Source organism: Mesoplodon mirus, assembly GCF_964341445.2.
Source record: "Mesoplodon mirus genome assembly, chromosome: 9".
NCBI classification, from domain to species: domain Eukaryota; kingdom Metazoa; phylum Chordata; class Mammalia; order Artiodactyla; family Ziphiidae; genus Mesoplodon; species Mesoplodon mirus.
The window spans coordinates 36,994,765-37,013,070 of NC_138985.1; the positions used below are offsets into that span (position 1 = coordinate 36,994,765).

Below are 18,306 nucleotides of genomic sequence, written 5' to 3' on the forward strand. Positions count from 1 at the left end.
TCCATTTGCTTAATGTGAGCAAGGATAATATATTTGGCATTATTCAATGTAGATCTTCAGTGAAGGGCAATTCATTTAAAGTGAAAAGAGAAACATGGTAAGGGACAAAGGACAGTTAGGTACTAAGCAGCAGGTAAAGGTCAGTGACTTCCTTCTCTGATAATAGCAGCCTAATGGTAATTCCTTTGCATGTAATTCACCTGTCAGGTCTTTCATAGCTAAAGCACTGCACGTGTCTTGGAAGTGACTAGGGATTCAAGAATATCTCCCTTCTTCAACAAACATAGGAGAAGACTTATTTAAAAATGGTGCCGAGGCAACTGGCTCATTATTTAAAAGAAAAAAAAAATCGAATGAATACACAACTCACTCCTAGACTCACTTAATATCTTTAATTAAATGTAAATATAAAATGTAAACTGTAATTGTAAAAATAAAATCATAAAATGACTAGAAAAGATATATTTGCTGTTTCATTGGGGAAGGAAATTCTAAGCACAAGTGAGAAATCATATAGATATAAATCAATAGATTTGTCTATATAAAACATAAAACTTGTGTGTGTTAGGGACACACAAAATTTTTTAGAGATAGAAAACAATAAAGAGTTACATATAATATGCATAACATTAAAATGGTAATATCTATAATATAAAAGCGTTCGTTAAAATAATTTTTAAATGAATATATCAACATAAACCAAGCAAATGATACGTAAGGCAATTTACCGATATGGTGATTTTGATGAGAAATTAGCAATATGCAGTTGTTTATCCAAAGCTGTAAGATAATTAAAGTCTTTAACTCACTTATTTTACCTTTAAGAATTTGTCCTAAGAAAATAGACAAGTAGAGAAAGATTTAGCTAAAGGAAAGTTGATTGCTTTTTTAAGAGGTTATGTGAACTTAATAAAACATGGAACATCTGTGGATGACTGTGTCATCAGGATGGCAGGGATGTGGGACAGGAAACATGGTATTAAAATTGAATGGCAGGGGAAAATGCTTATAGTGTAATGGTAAGTAGGAAAAAAAAGAGGTGGAATAGACATCAGAATAGTATTTGTGCTTATCTACACTTAGTGGTCTCATAGTTGTTTATTTTCAAAACCATTTATATTGCTTTTATAATAAAAGCAACAAAAATAAAACGAAGACCTACAGATAGAAAAATACAAATGTTTGAAGATGTTTTTTTAAATGTTTTAAAAACCCACAGAGAAATTACTATCACAAATGGTATAAGGTACTGCCTCTTTTACTTATTCAGATCTCAGAAGTTCAACAGAAGCTTGGGGACTGCCGATTAACTTGCTAGTTACAGCACAATCATCATCAATTTCAAGAACAGCTTTATAAGAAAGTCAGTGAATAACTGACTCATGACCTCCCCAACAGCACCCAACTGTGAAACAACTCAGTAAGGAAATGTTCTCCTCCTGGCAGAGAATAACCTGGTGACAGCCTCTGTGCCACAGGAGATCCTGGGCCTTCCCTCGGGCTTTTTTTTTTTTTTTTTTTTTTCTTTTTTTGAGTGGAGGAAAGATTTCAAACTGTGACCTTCTTGGTAAAGAGCAGAAGGTATCCTGCTGGGAAAAATGCTTCAAATCTAGTCTGGATTTTGCCCCTTTCCTCAGTTCAGGAAGCAGTACTGCATATCCTGGACAATGTATAACTATTTACAAAGGTAGATGAAAATACCAGTTGAAACATTACAGCTAAAATATTTTAAATTATAAATCAATAAATACACTATTTCTGCTCCATTGAAATTTATGGAGCATGCTACCTCCATGACTGTCTGATATACTTAAAACGTACATTAAAGTAATGCATAGCATTTTCAGGAAACATGAAAGATGTGAGTGCAAACATGCATAGGCAAACGTACATATCTATAACTGGGAGAGTACCCCAAGCAGAGTTCCACATTTTTTTAAAAGTCAGATTAAATTTGTCATGGAAAAAAAATCATTAAAAAATTATATTTAAATGAAAAGAAATTATCAAACTTTATTAACTATAAAATTAAAAATAGTCATTTGGGGGCTTCCCTGGTGGCACAGTGGTTGAGAATCCGCCTGCCGATGCAGGGGACACGGGTTCGTGCCCCGGTCCGGGAAGATCCCACATGCCTCAGAGCAGCTGGGCCCGTGAGCCATGGCTGCTGAGCCTGCGCATCCGGAGCCTGTGCTCCGCAACGGGAGAGGCCACAACAGTGAGAGGCCCGCGTATCACAGGAAAAAAAAAAAAAAAAAAGTCATTTGGGATATTCAAAAGTAAAATACTGCAATATATCTAAAAGAAAATCTGCATGTTACAAAAATTCAGATAATGTCCTTGCAATATTTCATGGATAAATAATAAATGCTTTATGTCTTGAAATTCAATCACCTCTATGTCAGGTAAAACTTCAATATGTATTGGTAAACAGTGAGACTCTTAAAATAAATATTTAGTATAAGTATGGATTTGTCATATTCTTAGAACTTATGGATGTCAGAAACAGTGAAGAATCAAGTTTTACCAGAGAAATCTGATATAAAGAAGGAAGTTATTCCCTTAATGTTATGTGAAGGGTCAGTATTTTGATAGAGAAATTATTCTCAGATGAAGAGAATGATAATTTCTTAATGTAATAGTGGAACATATCTTTACATTAATAATCACTTATCATAAAATTTGGTTCTTTGACTCCAAGGTTTCTCAACCTTAGCACAACTGACATTTGGGTGAGATGGATGGTTATTTATTGTGAGGTATTGTGCATGGCAGGATGGTTAGCATCATCCTTTACCTCGACCCACTAGATGCCAGTAGCATCCTCCATCCACCCAGTCGTGACAACCAAAAATGTCTCCAGGTATTGCTAAATTTGAATACCTTGGGAGCAAAACTACCTGAGGTTGAGAACCACTATTACACAGTAATGTTTGACCGATTGCATATACTATTTAAATGTTTATAGACTTCACAAGGAGGCTGATATTTTAGAGAATATCTGGTCCACCTGCTTATATGGCAGAGAAACTGAGTGCTAGAGAAGTCACCACCTGCTTACGAACCCTCAGCAGTCAGGGTGAACGCATCATCAGTGCTCTTTCGTATTTCACACGTCCTCCCAGTAGAGAGTGTCTGCAATTTTATATGCATACTTTATACTTGTGAGTAATCCTCTGCTTTGAAATTCACATTCTCGTATGTGTTTTCTCATTTAATTTTGACAGTAACTTTTGCATTGATTTTATTTACCTTAGAAAATTCCAGCCCACAGTCCTCAGTAATATTACCAAAGATCAATGCATCTAATTCTGAGCCTGTGTTCACTCCATTACCATTACAGTGTCCTTAGTTTAATATTGGGGCTTTTAGAACTCTAGATTGAGTATCACTGGTTTCTCATAGGCATTAGAATAGAAATATAAAAATTCTGTCATTTAACCTTTGTTACATGACATTTGAATAATAATAATAATACAGGATTTCTTAGACTACCCAAACTCATCTCATTAAATTCAGTAACATATATAACCTACATATCTCACAAAATCTTTGTGATATGTTTTAATCACATGTATGTGTTAGAAAAAAACTGAAACAGAAAAAAGTCAAAAGATGAGTAGAGCATCCATATTACTTTTCCCTCTGTGGATTTAATTGTAATACACTAGAGTGGAAAGGTACAGATGTCCAGATACTTATCCAACTTGCTCCTATGATATGATAAGATAGATATTTCCATTTCTGTACAAACTTGACATGTTTTATGATCTAAACTGAACACAATGAGAGTTAGAATTTAATCATTGTGCTATTGTTGGGGGAAAGTCTTGTTCTTGATCAGGGAATTATTCTAAAATATAGACCATCAATGAAAAGTAAAAAGTAGAAGAATCATCCTGTAATTTTTTTTAATTCAATTTGCTTTTAAATGTATTTGTTAACACATTTGCATTAAATTGGCCTATTCATATCTCAAAGGCATTGTTACCTTGGGTGCTAGAGAGTATAAAATTTTATTTTCCTTGTTATCAAGTAGTGATAAGAGCTCCACTTGGCACTAAAAGTTGAAAATCTCCTCTCACAACCTAAACTTGATTTAAGTTTTACACTGTTTCCCTCAAGGTGAGCATTCTTTGATGACTATAACTTACCTCCTCTCGATATTCATCTCCTGACCGCTGGATATACCACTTGATAGATGCTTGTTGGGATTTAGGTATACATTCCAGAAAGGTTGAATTAAATTCAATGCCAAAAATCACCTTTTCATCAGCAGCTTCATGACTAATGCCTGGAAAGCAAACATGGAATAGGAGATTAACCTTGACACGATTTTAAAAGCAATGGGAAAATAGACTGATTTAGAACAGATGCCATGGAGGAAAGATTCATACACATTATTAAAGAGAAAGGAAATTCATGTTATAATGTTGTAACCTGAGAGTAAAATACTATCTAATAGATTGATTTTTAAAACTCTATCCCTGCACTGCAATTTTTACTCTTTCATCAATATATTAACTTTTTGCAATTTCTTTTTTTAAATAAGAATTCACAAGATCTAACTTTAAACACTGAGCCTCTCTGAGCTGAACTGAATAAACTTCAACATCTTTTAATGCTTTAATGCCTTTTAATTTATATAAAATATAACTAATTCTGCAGATATTTCTGAAGAGCAATTTATCTTACCTCTAAAGAGAAATTCTATTATGATTTGGTCCACAGAGCTGACCATATAACATATAACCATATGTTATGACCATATGACATTTTGATCTCAGAAAAGTAAGTGCAGTGCTCTATACTTAATGAAACTCTATGATGATGCTAATAAGTTAGATGCTCTAATACTCAGAATGAGGACCTTATCTGTATTATCTACTACAAAATGTTCTCTTTTATTCAAAGAGGGATATTATAGCCCAACCTGCATTTGCTATAAGATAGTTAATGGTAGGCTAAAGGATCAGTGTCTCAGACACCTTATTCTCATAAATCAACAGCACCATCTGAAATACATTCCTTCCAGAGTAGCCAAAGGCTGTGTCCCGTGTGTGATCTAAGATGTGTAGCTCAGATTTGATCAAATAAAGAATGGCGGCTTCTCAGCCTGGCCCAAACATGCACTTTTTCATCGTATATTCAGATGTCTCAATTCTGCAGATGGGCCTACTTAGCATTTCAGGCATAAACCAGAGTAAGGCTTAAGGGGCCTAAGTGAATCCTAAACCTAAGCACGCAGAATTATCAGCAAATGGCATGAATGCACATGCATCCAATAGTTAGGCTTCTTTTCAAGAAACTTCTTTGGAACTTATTTGTGTCTTACCAGCAGTGATTAAGTCAAACATGCTGACCCCATTATGAATTAACCTTACCTAACCTTCAAAATGTGTGGATTCCACTTGAAATCTGTAATCTATCCACTCTCTTCTGGCAAGTTAACAGATTATAGCCACGATTTTCACAGCTAATAACTTCCGAATGCACAGGAAGATCACCAGTGCCGATCACGGAAGAGAAAGACATGCATCACTTCATAGTAACAGATACCATTTTCCTGAGCAAAGGGAGTTCATGAACAAAGCAGGGAGGATGCAGGCTGATTGTTTAGGTGACGGGGCAAGGGCTTGGGAGAAACTCAATTAGACGGATTCAACCAAAGAATTGGTCAATTCAGTGAAAGATAAATTAGTGAAATCAACTGGAAAAGTGAAATAGTGAGCTGATTATAAGAAACCCATTTTCAAATCAGTAGAAACAGTGACCCTTTGAAACAAAGTCATCCCTACATCAGTTTGACTGGAAATTAATTTATTGTTTCTTCCAATAATGTTTGTTTTATCTCTGAGTTTAAAATTTTCTATTTTTAAATTTAAACCTGTATGTATGTATGTATATATATATACACATACACACATATATAAATACATACTATATATAATGTTCTGTTACTATCCATTTTTAAAAGTGCAAAAGTTGTATACAATAATGTTTTTAAATAGCAGAATATCTTCTCATTGAGTATAAAATAATTTTAAAGATAATATTTTAATCTTCCAGATTGCAGGGAAAAATTTTTTTTCATAGAGAAATATCTGGAATACTTCTTTAGAATACACATATGACATGTTACTGAAGTCACTGCAGCAAGATTATATGTGTTTAACATTGTTAAACACAGTTCATCTACATGAATTACTGATTTTATATCATTAATAATCATGCAGTATCACAGTATATAACAATTAATGAACAAAGGAAGGAAGGAAGAAACGAAACAGCTATTTGCCAGTTATTCAAGACTTGACCAAGTCAATGCAACACATATTTATGGTGGGTTATAAGCAAGCCATCTCCTTTCTTCTTTACCAGAAACAAGTGTTCAAATGTGACCCTTTCTCTCCCCTAAGATCGAAAAGGCTTAGTTTGTAAATACCCTCATAATCTCTACTTTAATTCTCACAATTGATTCTCTGTCTCTGGCTTCTCCTATTCCAGTCAGTCACCAAACAGGTATAAATTACTTTTATTTTTAAAAACAACTTTTCTTAGTAATATAAAATAGCTCCTTAGCACCTATAGAGTAAACTCTAGACAATAACAGAGGGATCATCACAAACTTAACAAAACCTATGTGAACTCTTTCTGATTTTAATAATTGTTACTTCATCTACTTAGTAAAATTTGATTGTTTCCTTAAGGCACAGCTCAAGTGCTCTCCATCTGGGTATCCTTCCTTTTACCTATGCATTATGCAAAGATTCTTTCATGCCTACCATACTGGCATTGCTTTCAGTGCAGGAAATATACTGATGACTATGACAGGCAAATTCACCACCTTTATATTCCAGTGACAGGGACAAAATAATCAAGTGAATGAATAAATAAAGAATATAGTATCTGGCTGTGTTATGCATTACAAGTAAAAATAAAGCAGATTAGGGAATAATTAGGGCTAGAAGGAAAGAAAGGTATTTCAGGTAGGTTAGTCAGGAAGGGTGTCTCTGAGAAATTAACATTTCAATCACGGGATTAAATGATGTGAAGATGAAGCCACGTGGACACCTGAAGTGAAGAGTTCTTCAGGTACAGAGGAAACAAATGCAAACAGGGCTGAGGCAGGAACCAGACTGGTGCTTTTGAAAAAGAGAAAGCCTGTGAGCAAGCTATGCCACAGTGATGCAAGGATCAGACAAGGTGTTAGGAACCAGATCAGGTAGAATCTTGCAGGTCATGGTAAAGGCTGTGGAGTTTTTACTAATTGCTCTAAGATGCTCGTGAAAGATTCTGAGTAAGGGAGTGACAAGATCTGATTAAAGTGTGGGGTTTTTTTGGCTGCGTTGGGTCTTCATTGCTGAGCGCGGGCTTTCTCTAGTTGTGGCGAGCAGGGGCTACTCTTAGCCGCGGTGCGAGGACTTCTCATTGTGGTGGCTTCTCTTGTTGCAGAGCACTGGCTCTAGGCACGCGGGCTTCAGTAGTTGTGGCTCGTGGGCTCAAGAGCGCAGGCTCAGTAGTTGTGGTGCACGGGCTCAGATGCCCCGTGGCATGTGGGATCTTCCTGGACCAGGGATCAAACCCGTGTCCCCTGCATTGACAGGCAGATTCTTAAGCACTGTGCCACCAGGGAAGCCCCATGACTGAAGTTTATAAAGAGGTAACTCTGGCTACTGAGTGGGATCTAGACTGAAGGGAGGCAAGCATGGAAGCAGGAAGACTAGTTTAGCAGCTACTGAAGAGTTCTGGTGCGTCTGGTTAGGATGGCATCTGTAGAGGTGATGAGAAGTAGCAGTTGTGACCACTGAGCCAAAGGTCTGTACTGAGAGGCTGGTGATAAGATGTAAAAGAAAGAGAAGAATAAAAAGATGACTCCTAGCTGCTTTTTGACAAAGCAGCTGGGTGAGTGGTGGTGCTATTTATTAATATGGGGAAGTCTGCAGAACAAATAAGTTTTAGAGAATATGACAAGAATTCTTTCCCAGGTATAATTTGAGATTCTTATGAGGCATATGAGAGGGGTTCTTGAGCAGGCACAGAGCATACAAAGTCTTGCACACAGGCAAGAGTTCAGAACTGGACAATGAATCTGGGAGTCAAATTGCCTCTGATAGAGAATACTATGAAAAATTATATGCCAACAAACTAGACAACCCAGAAGAAATGGGCATGTTTCTAGAAACATACAGCCTACCAAAACTGAATCAAAAGGAAACAGGCAATTTGAACAGACCGATCACTAGAAGTGAAATAGAATCTGAAATAATATAACTCCCTGCAAACAGAAGTCCAGGACCAGAAGGCTTCACTGGGGAATTCTACCAAACAATAAGAGAAGAAACTATACCAATCCTTCTCAAACTCTTCCAAAAGATTGAGGAAGAGTGAACACTCCCAAAGTCATTCTATGAAGCCACCATTACCCTGAACACCAAAACGAGACAAAGACACTACCAAAAAAGAAAATTACAGGCCAGTATCTTTGATGAATACAGATGCAAAAATCCCCAACAAAATATTAGCAAAGCAAATCCAACAACACGTAAAAAAGATCACACACCATGACCAAATTGGATTCATCCCAGGGTCACAAGGATGGTTCAACATATGCAAATCAATGTGATACACCAAATCAACAAGAGAAAGACAAAAACCACATGATCAAAAAAAACACATCTCAACAGATGCAGAAAAAGCATTTGATAAAATTCAACATCCATTCATGATAAAAACTCTTTATCAAGGTGAGTTTAGAGGGAACATACCTCAACATAACAAAAGCTATTTATGACAAACCAACAGCCAACATAACACTCAACAGTGAAAAGCTGAAAGACTTCCTGCTGAAATCCAGACCAGACAAGGATGCCCACTCTCACCACTCCTGTTCAACATAGCACTGGAAGTCCTAGCCACAGCAAGCAGACAAGAAAAAGAAAGAAAAGGTATCCAACTTGGAAGAGAAGAGGTAAAATTGTCATTGTATGCAGATGACATGATACTATATATAGAAAACCCTAAAGACTTCATACAAAAACTACTAGACTTGATAAACAAACTCAGCCAGGTAACAGTATACAAGATCAACATACAGAAATTGGTTGCATCAGAAAGAGAAAGTAAAAAAAAAAAAAAAAAAAAGAAAAGAAAAATAATCCCTTTTAAAATCTCATCCAAAAAAAAAAAAAAAATTAGGAATAAACCTGACCGAGGAGGTGAAAGACATATACACTGAGAACTATAAAATACTGATAAAGGAAACTGAAGACAATTTAAAGAAATGGAAAAACATTCCATGCTCTTGGACTGGAAGAATTAATATTGTTAAAATGGCCATATTACACAAAGCAATCTACAGATTTAATGAGATCCCTTTTAAATTACCCCTGACATTTTTCACAGAAATAGAACCAATAATCCTAAAATTTATATGGAACCTTAAAAGACCCAGAATTGCCAAAGCAATCCTGAGGAAAAAGAACAAAGCAGGAGGCATAATCCTCCCAGCCTTCAGACAATACTGCAAAGCTACAGTAATCAAAACAGCATGATATTGTCATAAAAGCAGACATATGGATCAATGGAACAGAATAAAGAGCCTAGAAATAAACCCACACACGAATGGTCAATTAATCTTTGACAAAGGAGGCAAGAATATACACTGGAGAAAAGACAGTCTCTTCAGCAAGTGTTGTTGGGAATGTTGGACAGCCACCTGTAAATCAAGTGAAGTTAGAACACACCCTCACACCACACACAAAAATAAGCTCAAAATGGCTTAAAGACTTAAGTATAAGACATGAAACCATAACACTCCTACAAGAGAATGTAGGCAAAATATTTATCTGATATAAATTGTACCAATATTTTCTTAGGTCAGTCTACCAAGCCAATAGAAATAAAAGCAAAAATAAACAAGTGGGACCTAATCAAACTTACAAGCTTTTACACAGCAAAGAAAACCAAAAACAAAACAAAAAGACAACCGATGGACTGGGAGAAGATATTTGCAAATTATGCGACCAACAAGGGCTTAATTTCCAAAATATACAAACAGCCCATACAACTCAATAACAAAAACAAACAAACCAAAAAAACAACCCAATCAAAAAATGTGCAGAAGATCTAAATAGACGTTTCTCCAAAGACGTACAGATGGCCAATAAACACATGAAAAGATGCTCAACATTGCTAATTGTAGAGAAATTCAAATTGAAACTACAATGAGGTACCACCTAACAGCAGTCATGATGGCCATCATTAAAAAGTCTACAAATAACAAATGTGGGAGAGGCTGTAGAAAAAGGGCACCCTCCTGCACTGTTGGTGGGAATGTAAATTGGTACAGCCTCTATGGAGAACAGAATGGAGGTTCCTCAAAAAACTAAAAATAGAGTTGGCATATGATCCTACAGTCCCACTCCTGGGCATATATCTGGATGAAACTATAATTTGAAAAGATACACACACCCCAAAGTTCACAGCAGGACTATTTACAATAGCCAAGACATAGAAGCAACCTAAATGTCCATCAACAGATGAATGGATAAAGAAGATGTGGTGTATATATATAATGGAATAGTACTCAGCCATAAAAAGGAATGAAATAATGCCATTGGCAGCTACATGGATGGACCTAGAGATTATCATCCTAAGCAAAGTAAGTCAGAAAGAGAAAGACAAATACCATATGATATCACTTATATGTAGAATTTAAAATACGACAGAAATGAACTTATCTATGAAACAGAAACAGACACACACAGAGAACAGACTTGGGGTTGCTGAGGGGGAGGGGAACAGCAAAGGGATGGATTGAGAGTTTGGGATTAGCAGATGCAAATGATGATATATAGAATGGATAAATAGCAAGGTCCTATTGTATAGCACAGGGAACTATATTCAATATCCTGTAATAAACCATAATGGAAAAGAATATGAAAAAGAATAAATATGTATGTATAACTGAATCACTTTGCTGTACACCAGAAAGTAACACAACATTGTAAATCAACATTGTACTTCAATTAAAAAAAAGAAACTAAAAAAAAAAAAATTGCCTCTGATAGTATTGAAATGGATGGCGTTCAGGAGTGAATATACAGAGATTGGATGTTTAGATGGTAGGATGAAAAGGAAAGTTAAGAACACTCAGAAGGAGAAACCTGTAAGGTAAGAGAAAAACCAGAAGTTTTCCCTGTGGTGCCATGAAGCAGAGGGGTGCTGGGGAGACCATCTTTGAAAACAAAAAGCACTTATTTGTAGTGCTTACCGATTTTCCTGGTGTAAACACTCCTGCCACGGCTGATTCAAGCTACCAATGGTTTAAAACTCAGCTCACAAAATTCCTACGTAATACACAGTCAGCTCTCATGGGGCCGTAAGAGCTGGCTCCAGCACATCACTGCATGGAGCCAAGTGAAGAAAGTGTTCCACGGAGGAGGGAGCTAGAGAGTAAGTAAAAATGGGAACGGAAAAGTGGCCACTGGATTTGGCAAGGAGGAAACTGCTGGTGATCTTGACAAAAAATATATTGGGTTAGAGTGGTGACGATGAAAAGGAGATGTGCAATGGGCTATAACAAGCATGGGCTGTGATGAAGTGGACACGATAATTGTGAGTGCCTTAGTAAGCAATGGTGTTTTATAAGTCCTTATAACATTTATCATTATATGACATGGCATATATTTTACTTGTTTTTATGTTTGTTGCCTGCTCCCTCCCCTAACACACATTTAAATGTAAGATTCATGAATGCACAGATTGTTTTCTTTTATGTTCATTAGTATATCCTCAATACCTAAAATAGTCCCTCCTGATCTCATGTGCACATGTGAAAAACTCTGTGCATAGCATACAGTAATGATGGCTAAATAAAACACCATACATAACAGTGAGTCACCTACACATTTGAACAAGAAGACAAACATACTGTTTTGGACTAGAGCTTATTTTTCAGAAGAATGATATTATAAATCAGAAATAATTATTTTGTTTTTAAAAAAGAAAACTCTGCCAGACCAGCAGTTATAGACTATGAAATCTGGGTTGTTTATTCAATGGTAGGTGGTTACTAACAATATGATGATGGAAAGGCAGTTCATTTCTTCTTCCAGTTGTGTGTGTGTGTGTGTGTGTGTGCGTGTGCGTGTGCGTGTGCATATATTTTCTATCTGAAGGCAGAGCTTGGGAGTGGAAAGTAACTAAAGCTCTGGAATGTATACTTCTACAGATGTTTTTCTCTGTTATCAGAGTCACTCAACAGACTTCCTCTCAATTCTCCACTCTGCCCTTCTCACACTCAGACTTTCAAGATCTTCCATTCTATGACATTTTCTCTGAACAATACAGCCTCTTGTGAGCACTTTTTTTGCTAAACTCCCACATCACTAATTGTGCCTTATGACATTTCCCCAAAGAATTGTAGGTTCTCTAAGGATCTTTTTCTCTCAAAGTAGATCCGGGACAATTACATGCACATGGAAGTCACTTAATAAATATTTACTGATTGAATGGGTACACAAATTAATAAGTGAATACAAATAATGCACAGGCTACCTAAAATTTCTTTCTAGTAAGTCCAACACTTTTATCAAACTTTTCTAGGAGGGTCTCTTTGAGTTTACTCTAAATGTCCATATGTTTTGGACTATATTCTGCTTTATCTCTAATAGCAGTTTCAAACTTTACAAGGATGGATAAGGCATTAAAAAAGAAAAAAAAAAGGTATAGGAATTTTAAAAGCCATATGAAGCAAATAACAATATAACAAAGAATTACCACTTAGGCACGTGAACAGGGGGTTGATTTATAAAACCTATTGCTTTTCCAGAACACAAGCATTACACAAAATGAGTAGGTGTTTTAACTCGTATAATAAAAAAGACACACAAAGACCAGGCTTAAAATTTTCAGTGGGAGGAAAGCATATTAAACCTATACTTACTGTCTTCTATGTCCCAGCACTGGGTGATTGGGTCCCCATACTTCACATCTTGGCGTCTAGCTCGCCTATGCAAAAGGGATTAAACAGAACTTCAAGCATGATATCTGAGATATACAAAGTCTACATCTAACACTCATAACAGTAGCAGAAGCAGAATTATGCTTTACTGCTCAACTTAAATGCAGGTCAATATTCCAATCACTGTAACATTAATTCAAATAATAGTAGTGGTAGAATCCTAACAGAATAAATCCTGTTTTGGTAATAAGATGATCTGAATTTCACTTAACTACCACAATTTTCTTGTTCTCTGACTTTTGACAAATTATTCAACACAACAGGTTGAATATAAATACAATCCAGTTATTATATACTTCCTATGGGGGTAACTATTTGTATCTTCTTTTTTTCAGTCAGCCAACAGAAAAGTAATAAGATATAAAAGAGCTTTAGTTAGTGGGTAAGAAAGTACACACAAATACAAATTGCCTTATCATATGAATATTCATTATTATACTGACGTGATTAAACAAGATAAATATCATTTGAAACAGAAGTACAAGTTTGATATGGCATAATGGCTAGATGTTATTTCTATCTACTGACACATAGTTCACATTGTTTCTCTGAGAGTAGTGATAATGATAATAATAAAATAATGGGCTTGTACATTATTGTCCCATATTTTCCTTAAGAGAAAATAGTAACTACTGCATAAAAAAAGTAAAAATCTGCCACATCTGAGTTAAATAAGTCTTACGCTCGGAGTACAGTTTCATTTGCTTTGGTTATTTTATGTTGCCACATCAGAGATCCTAGATGTCACAGTAAACATTCTGTGATATGTAGGGTGTTCCTTAAGGGGAATGCTGACCAGATGACAGCCCTGTGGAAGATTCATTTATCATACACATTTTCTGGCTCACATGGACATTGTTAGGTAAGGGAGAACATCACAGTGGCTTGTCTGCAAGATCAGAGATACAGTCTTGAGAAATACAAGAAGAAAAAATTATGATGGTATAAGCTACATAAGGTCAGGAATGTTCTTAAATCTTGGCTTCTTAAGGAACAGGATCAATTTATCAAACTGAAGGTTCATTACCAACTAATGAGCATTCTTGTTTTGTAGGTTCTTGAGAAGAAAAGCACTCCCCAAAGACTAACTAGGATGAGTATATTCTTTGTCAAAAACTATAATAAAAATATTGTGACTTTTTACTTTAAACTTGAAATAATGGTATCTCCCCACTTACATTTAATTCAGAGATTTCAGGGAATATAAAAAGGTCTTGGAATAGTATCTGTTTTTTGTACTATACACTCAATCTGTGATCACTAGAATTTGCAATTTGACAAATCAGTAAACTTTCAAAAAACTAAAAGTGCATATGTAGTAGCGGGACTAACATATGCTCACATGTTACCTTATTTTGTTAAGACCTAAAGGTGAAAAAAAAAATACCATATACAATTTGCTGACATTTTATGTAGAATAAAATATACTTTGGGCAATACTTTAGAAAATAGTGTTACTATAAACCACACTTTAAAATAATGATATTTTAATAAACTCAGCCACCATCAGTCATATTAATGAGCATTCAGGGTGTTTCCAATAATTTTGCTATTGAAAACTGTGCTGAAATGAACATCAAACATATAATTTGTGGTACTTTTTTGCCCATGTGTGTAAAATAAATTCCTAGATGGGTACTGTTGGCCCAGAATAGCATTATTTTTAGGAGCACATAAAGCAATAAACTACAAACAGCAGGATGTAGTTGGATATTTAAGCATATCTGGGTGGCAGAAATTGGAGTAAAAGCAAAATTATACAGAATCACTGGGATGTGCTGTGGGCTGTATATAATCTACACTGTTAAAAAATATATTTATACATTATTTGTAAAACAGTAGCTACGAGTATATACATATTTATAAATAAGGGAAGAATATACAAAGTGTAGAGTAGTAAAGAGAGCAAACTTTTCATGCTTTTTGACAAAGATGAAGAAAAAGGATATAAACAATTTTTCAGAATTTTTTAAAGCTCTGAAACCGAGGGTTATCATCAGTTAAATCCATGAAACCTGTAAACTGCCTTCATTAATCAAGCTTGTTTTAATTGTTGCTATAAAAACATGCGTGTCCTCCAAGCCTCAGGTAACCTAAACAGGATGTTTGCCCAAGTTGTTTAGGAACTTGGAGTCAACTGTGTTCAGTTTGAGTTCTAGCCGGTTAAGACTGGTTAGGACCACTGACCGTCCCTCTGGGCATGTGGGAGTGTCCAGTGACCTTCTGACATCAGAGGCCAAAAACTCCACGCTCAGAGCAGGCATCCCAGGAAGAAGCTTGTAGCTTAGTTTCATCTGCGCAGAACGATGATTACGTCACCTTTTTCTTATCTCCAATTAACCTTCCCCAGGCTCCCCACGCCTCAGCTTTCTCCCATAAGTATCCTCAGTCCCTCGCCTTTGGGGAGGCAAATTTGAGACTTGTTTTTCCCATCTCCCCGCTTGACTGCTTTGTGAATAAACCCGTTCCCTGCTGCACATCTTGGCATCTCCACATTTGGCTTGCTGTGCATCAAACAAAACTGGTTTGGTAAGACTTCCACATTTCCGGATTTCAGAACATTCTGTTTTATCCTCCTTCAAAATTTCGCTGTATGAAAAACTCTAAAACATTTAGATGGTAATATTCCTACCGCAGACCATGTTCTCTATATGTTTTCTCTTTAAACTACAAGAGAAGGTATTCGTGTGAGATATTCATTGTGTGAAAAGCAAGGCTTCATCTTAATTTGATGTGCCTCTCACCTTTTTGAAGTGGGTGCATAGCGAGAGCATGCATTTCCATCCCAGGCACAGTAGGGGTCTCTGGCAAGACAACAGTCTGCACAGGCTTTCCCATAAGTGTCACATCTGTGCAAGGAGAGCTGAGCCAGTCCATCTCGGGAACCAATGTACAACTGTTGCTGCAAATCAGGCAAAACAAATGCATTAGAAGCATCTTTCAGACGAGTCTTAAGAACTTCCCTTTCTTGAATACCACATCACAGACCTAAATCTCTCTCCTCGGGTGCCCTGCCCGTTATAAACACTTGCACAGCAACATAAGGAAGAGTAACATAAGTCAGTCTTCTATCCCTGTTTGGATGGTGGTTTGAAGATGATGACATAGAATTGGACAGCATTCTAGAGAGCTAGAGTAACCTTGGCAGTAATTTAAGAAGGTCAAAAACCAGCTGCGAGACTGAGGAATTAAGATGTCAGATTCTTTCTTAGTAGTTGAAAATACACTCTGGTAGATTATATCAAGCACAGATGCTACAGGCAACACTGATGTGTCTTCTCCTGCCATGGCTTCTTATATAAGAGTTGACTGAAAAGAGGTTTATGAAAAACTTTCCCGTGATTTTAACTAACCGTTTCATTTGTTAATGAAGTACGGATCCCTGAACGAAGTTGAGTGATAAGTGAGAGAGAAAGTATTTGCTATCACTGTGAATAAAGTATTAAGGAGGTTTGTGGGATGCTGTATCACACGTGAAAGCCTGCAGGATACTGACAAACTCAGCAAATAGAATCACATTTTGAAAATAAGTCCTGAAAATAATGCACTGCTCCCAACATGTATTCACTTGAGGGTATGTGGTGGAGGCAGAGGGAGGGATGATAACAAGTGACTAAGCCATAGTCTGTGCCTTCAAGTAACTTACGGTCAAGTCTAGTGGACATGCCAAGCTTTAAATAGAGGGGGAAAAATCTGAGAAATAGATATTGGCACAAATACCATACATGAACTCCACCTATAGAAATCTGTCTTATACCCCTACCACCCACTTAAGACCTCCTGGAGGCTAAATGTGGACTTTGTTTAGCATTTTACTATATAATTCTCTAGCGTTTGATACCAGTAAGACTAAAGCCTCCTTGAAAGTCTCTTCTCTTTCTCCTGTTCTCCCTCTTTATTTCTGCCTAAGACTTCTGTTTCCTTTGATGATTCCTTTCTTTGCATTGAACATTGGGTTTCCCTCTTTGCGATTCTCATCTTTACTCTTCTTCCTATACAAAGGCTCAGAGTTATTTTGAAAACAACATAAACACGCACACTGATTCCCCTAAATCTAGTCTTCCTATCCTACCTTGACCAAGAGACACCATCCCAGTCACCCCCATCACGAATCTGGGAGTTGTCTTTGAATCTTCTTTCACTCTCACTAGGTCGGCCACCTTATCTCTCCGTTCTCTTACATGGGTGCTCTCAAATCCATTTCCTCCTCCCTCTGCACTGCCCCTTGCCTTTGTCTCAGTCCTTATCATCTCCTTCCTGGATGACCTGTAAGTGTCCTTACTGTTTCAGCTGGCTTCACCCTTGTTTTCCAGCAACCCTCACCTCCACCCCAGGGCTCAATCCCTCTTCCACACACTGCCACGACAGGCCGCTCTCTCTAAGAGGAAAGTCTTATCATGACACCCTCCTGCTTAACATCTTTAAAGGCCTTCATTGTCTTGGATAAACTTGTTAAACTTCTCAGGAGGGCATCCATGCAAGGATGTGTCTACTCTTCTTCTGTCTTACTTCCCCAGATTCCTTTCTAGCCTCCTTGCCCCTTGAGTGCAGCTATGCTCTCTGCTCCAGTTGTACACAAATTTATTAGAACAAGTTCTAGTCTTTCACTCTTCATGCCTTTTCAAAGGGCCCTCTCTTTTACTCGGCATATGCTTCCCCGTCCCAGCCTTCTTTTTATTTATCTGGTTACCTGCAGCATCCTTTATAGCTTGAGTTGCCGGTCTCTCCCTGCTCCTCTGGCTCCCTTTTACACCAATTCCTCTCCTCTCTGTTTCCCCAGAACGTGGTTCCATTCTTGCTCTACTTTGTTAGCACACTCCTTTGCCTTCCAGCTCCATGTGACTATTGGGCTGTTTGCCATTGCAGTCCATAGTCTAACTCCTAGACTCGCTGATTAAAAACCATCTTTAATGTTTGGGGCTAGTATTCTACATGAATTACTTTACAGCCTTGACAGAATGACATTCTCATGAGACTAGGAAAGTGAGCTCAATTTTCAAGAGCCAAAGGAAGGGGAGAATGTATTATTCAATTAATGAAATTGGGTCCCCTGTCTCCTAAGGCAAGGCTGAAACAATGCCCTATAATCAGTTATAAAAGAAACAAATAAGCTAAAGCTTTTTACACTATTTATAATTTAACTTCTAGTTTCAATGGATTTTCCCTAAAATAAAGTTTGATGCAAACAATCTTTCTTTTGTGGCTAATTTTTATACAAAAATTAGAAAGTACCTGCTTCAGAGACAACTCCATGTTCAAGATGACTGATGAATGCTGAA

General features: G+C 36.7%; 1 protein-coding gene across 2 annotated transcripts in view; it reads right to left on the bottom strand.

Annotated features, from left to right (window-relative positions):
- The window catches only part of SEMA3D (semaphorin 3D), a 210,103-nt gene that overhangs the window by 7,208 nt on the left and 184,589 nt on the right, over positions 1-18,306 (bottom strand). For both annotated transcript variants that reach the window (XM_082632043.1, XM_082632042.1), the window contains 4 exons: positions 18,260-18,301; positions 15,772-15,929; positions 12,950-13,014; positions 4,155-4,294 (listed from right to left, as the gene is read on the bottom strand). In XM_082632043.1, coding sequence (XP_082488169.1) covers positions 4,155-4,294; positions 12,950-13,014; positions 15,772-15,929; positions 18,260-18,301 — 405 coding nt within the window. The remainder of the gene's footprint in view (positions 1-4,154; positions 4,295-12,949; positions 13,015-15,771; positions 15,930-18,259; positions 18,302-18,306) is intronic.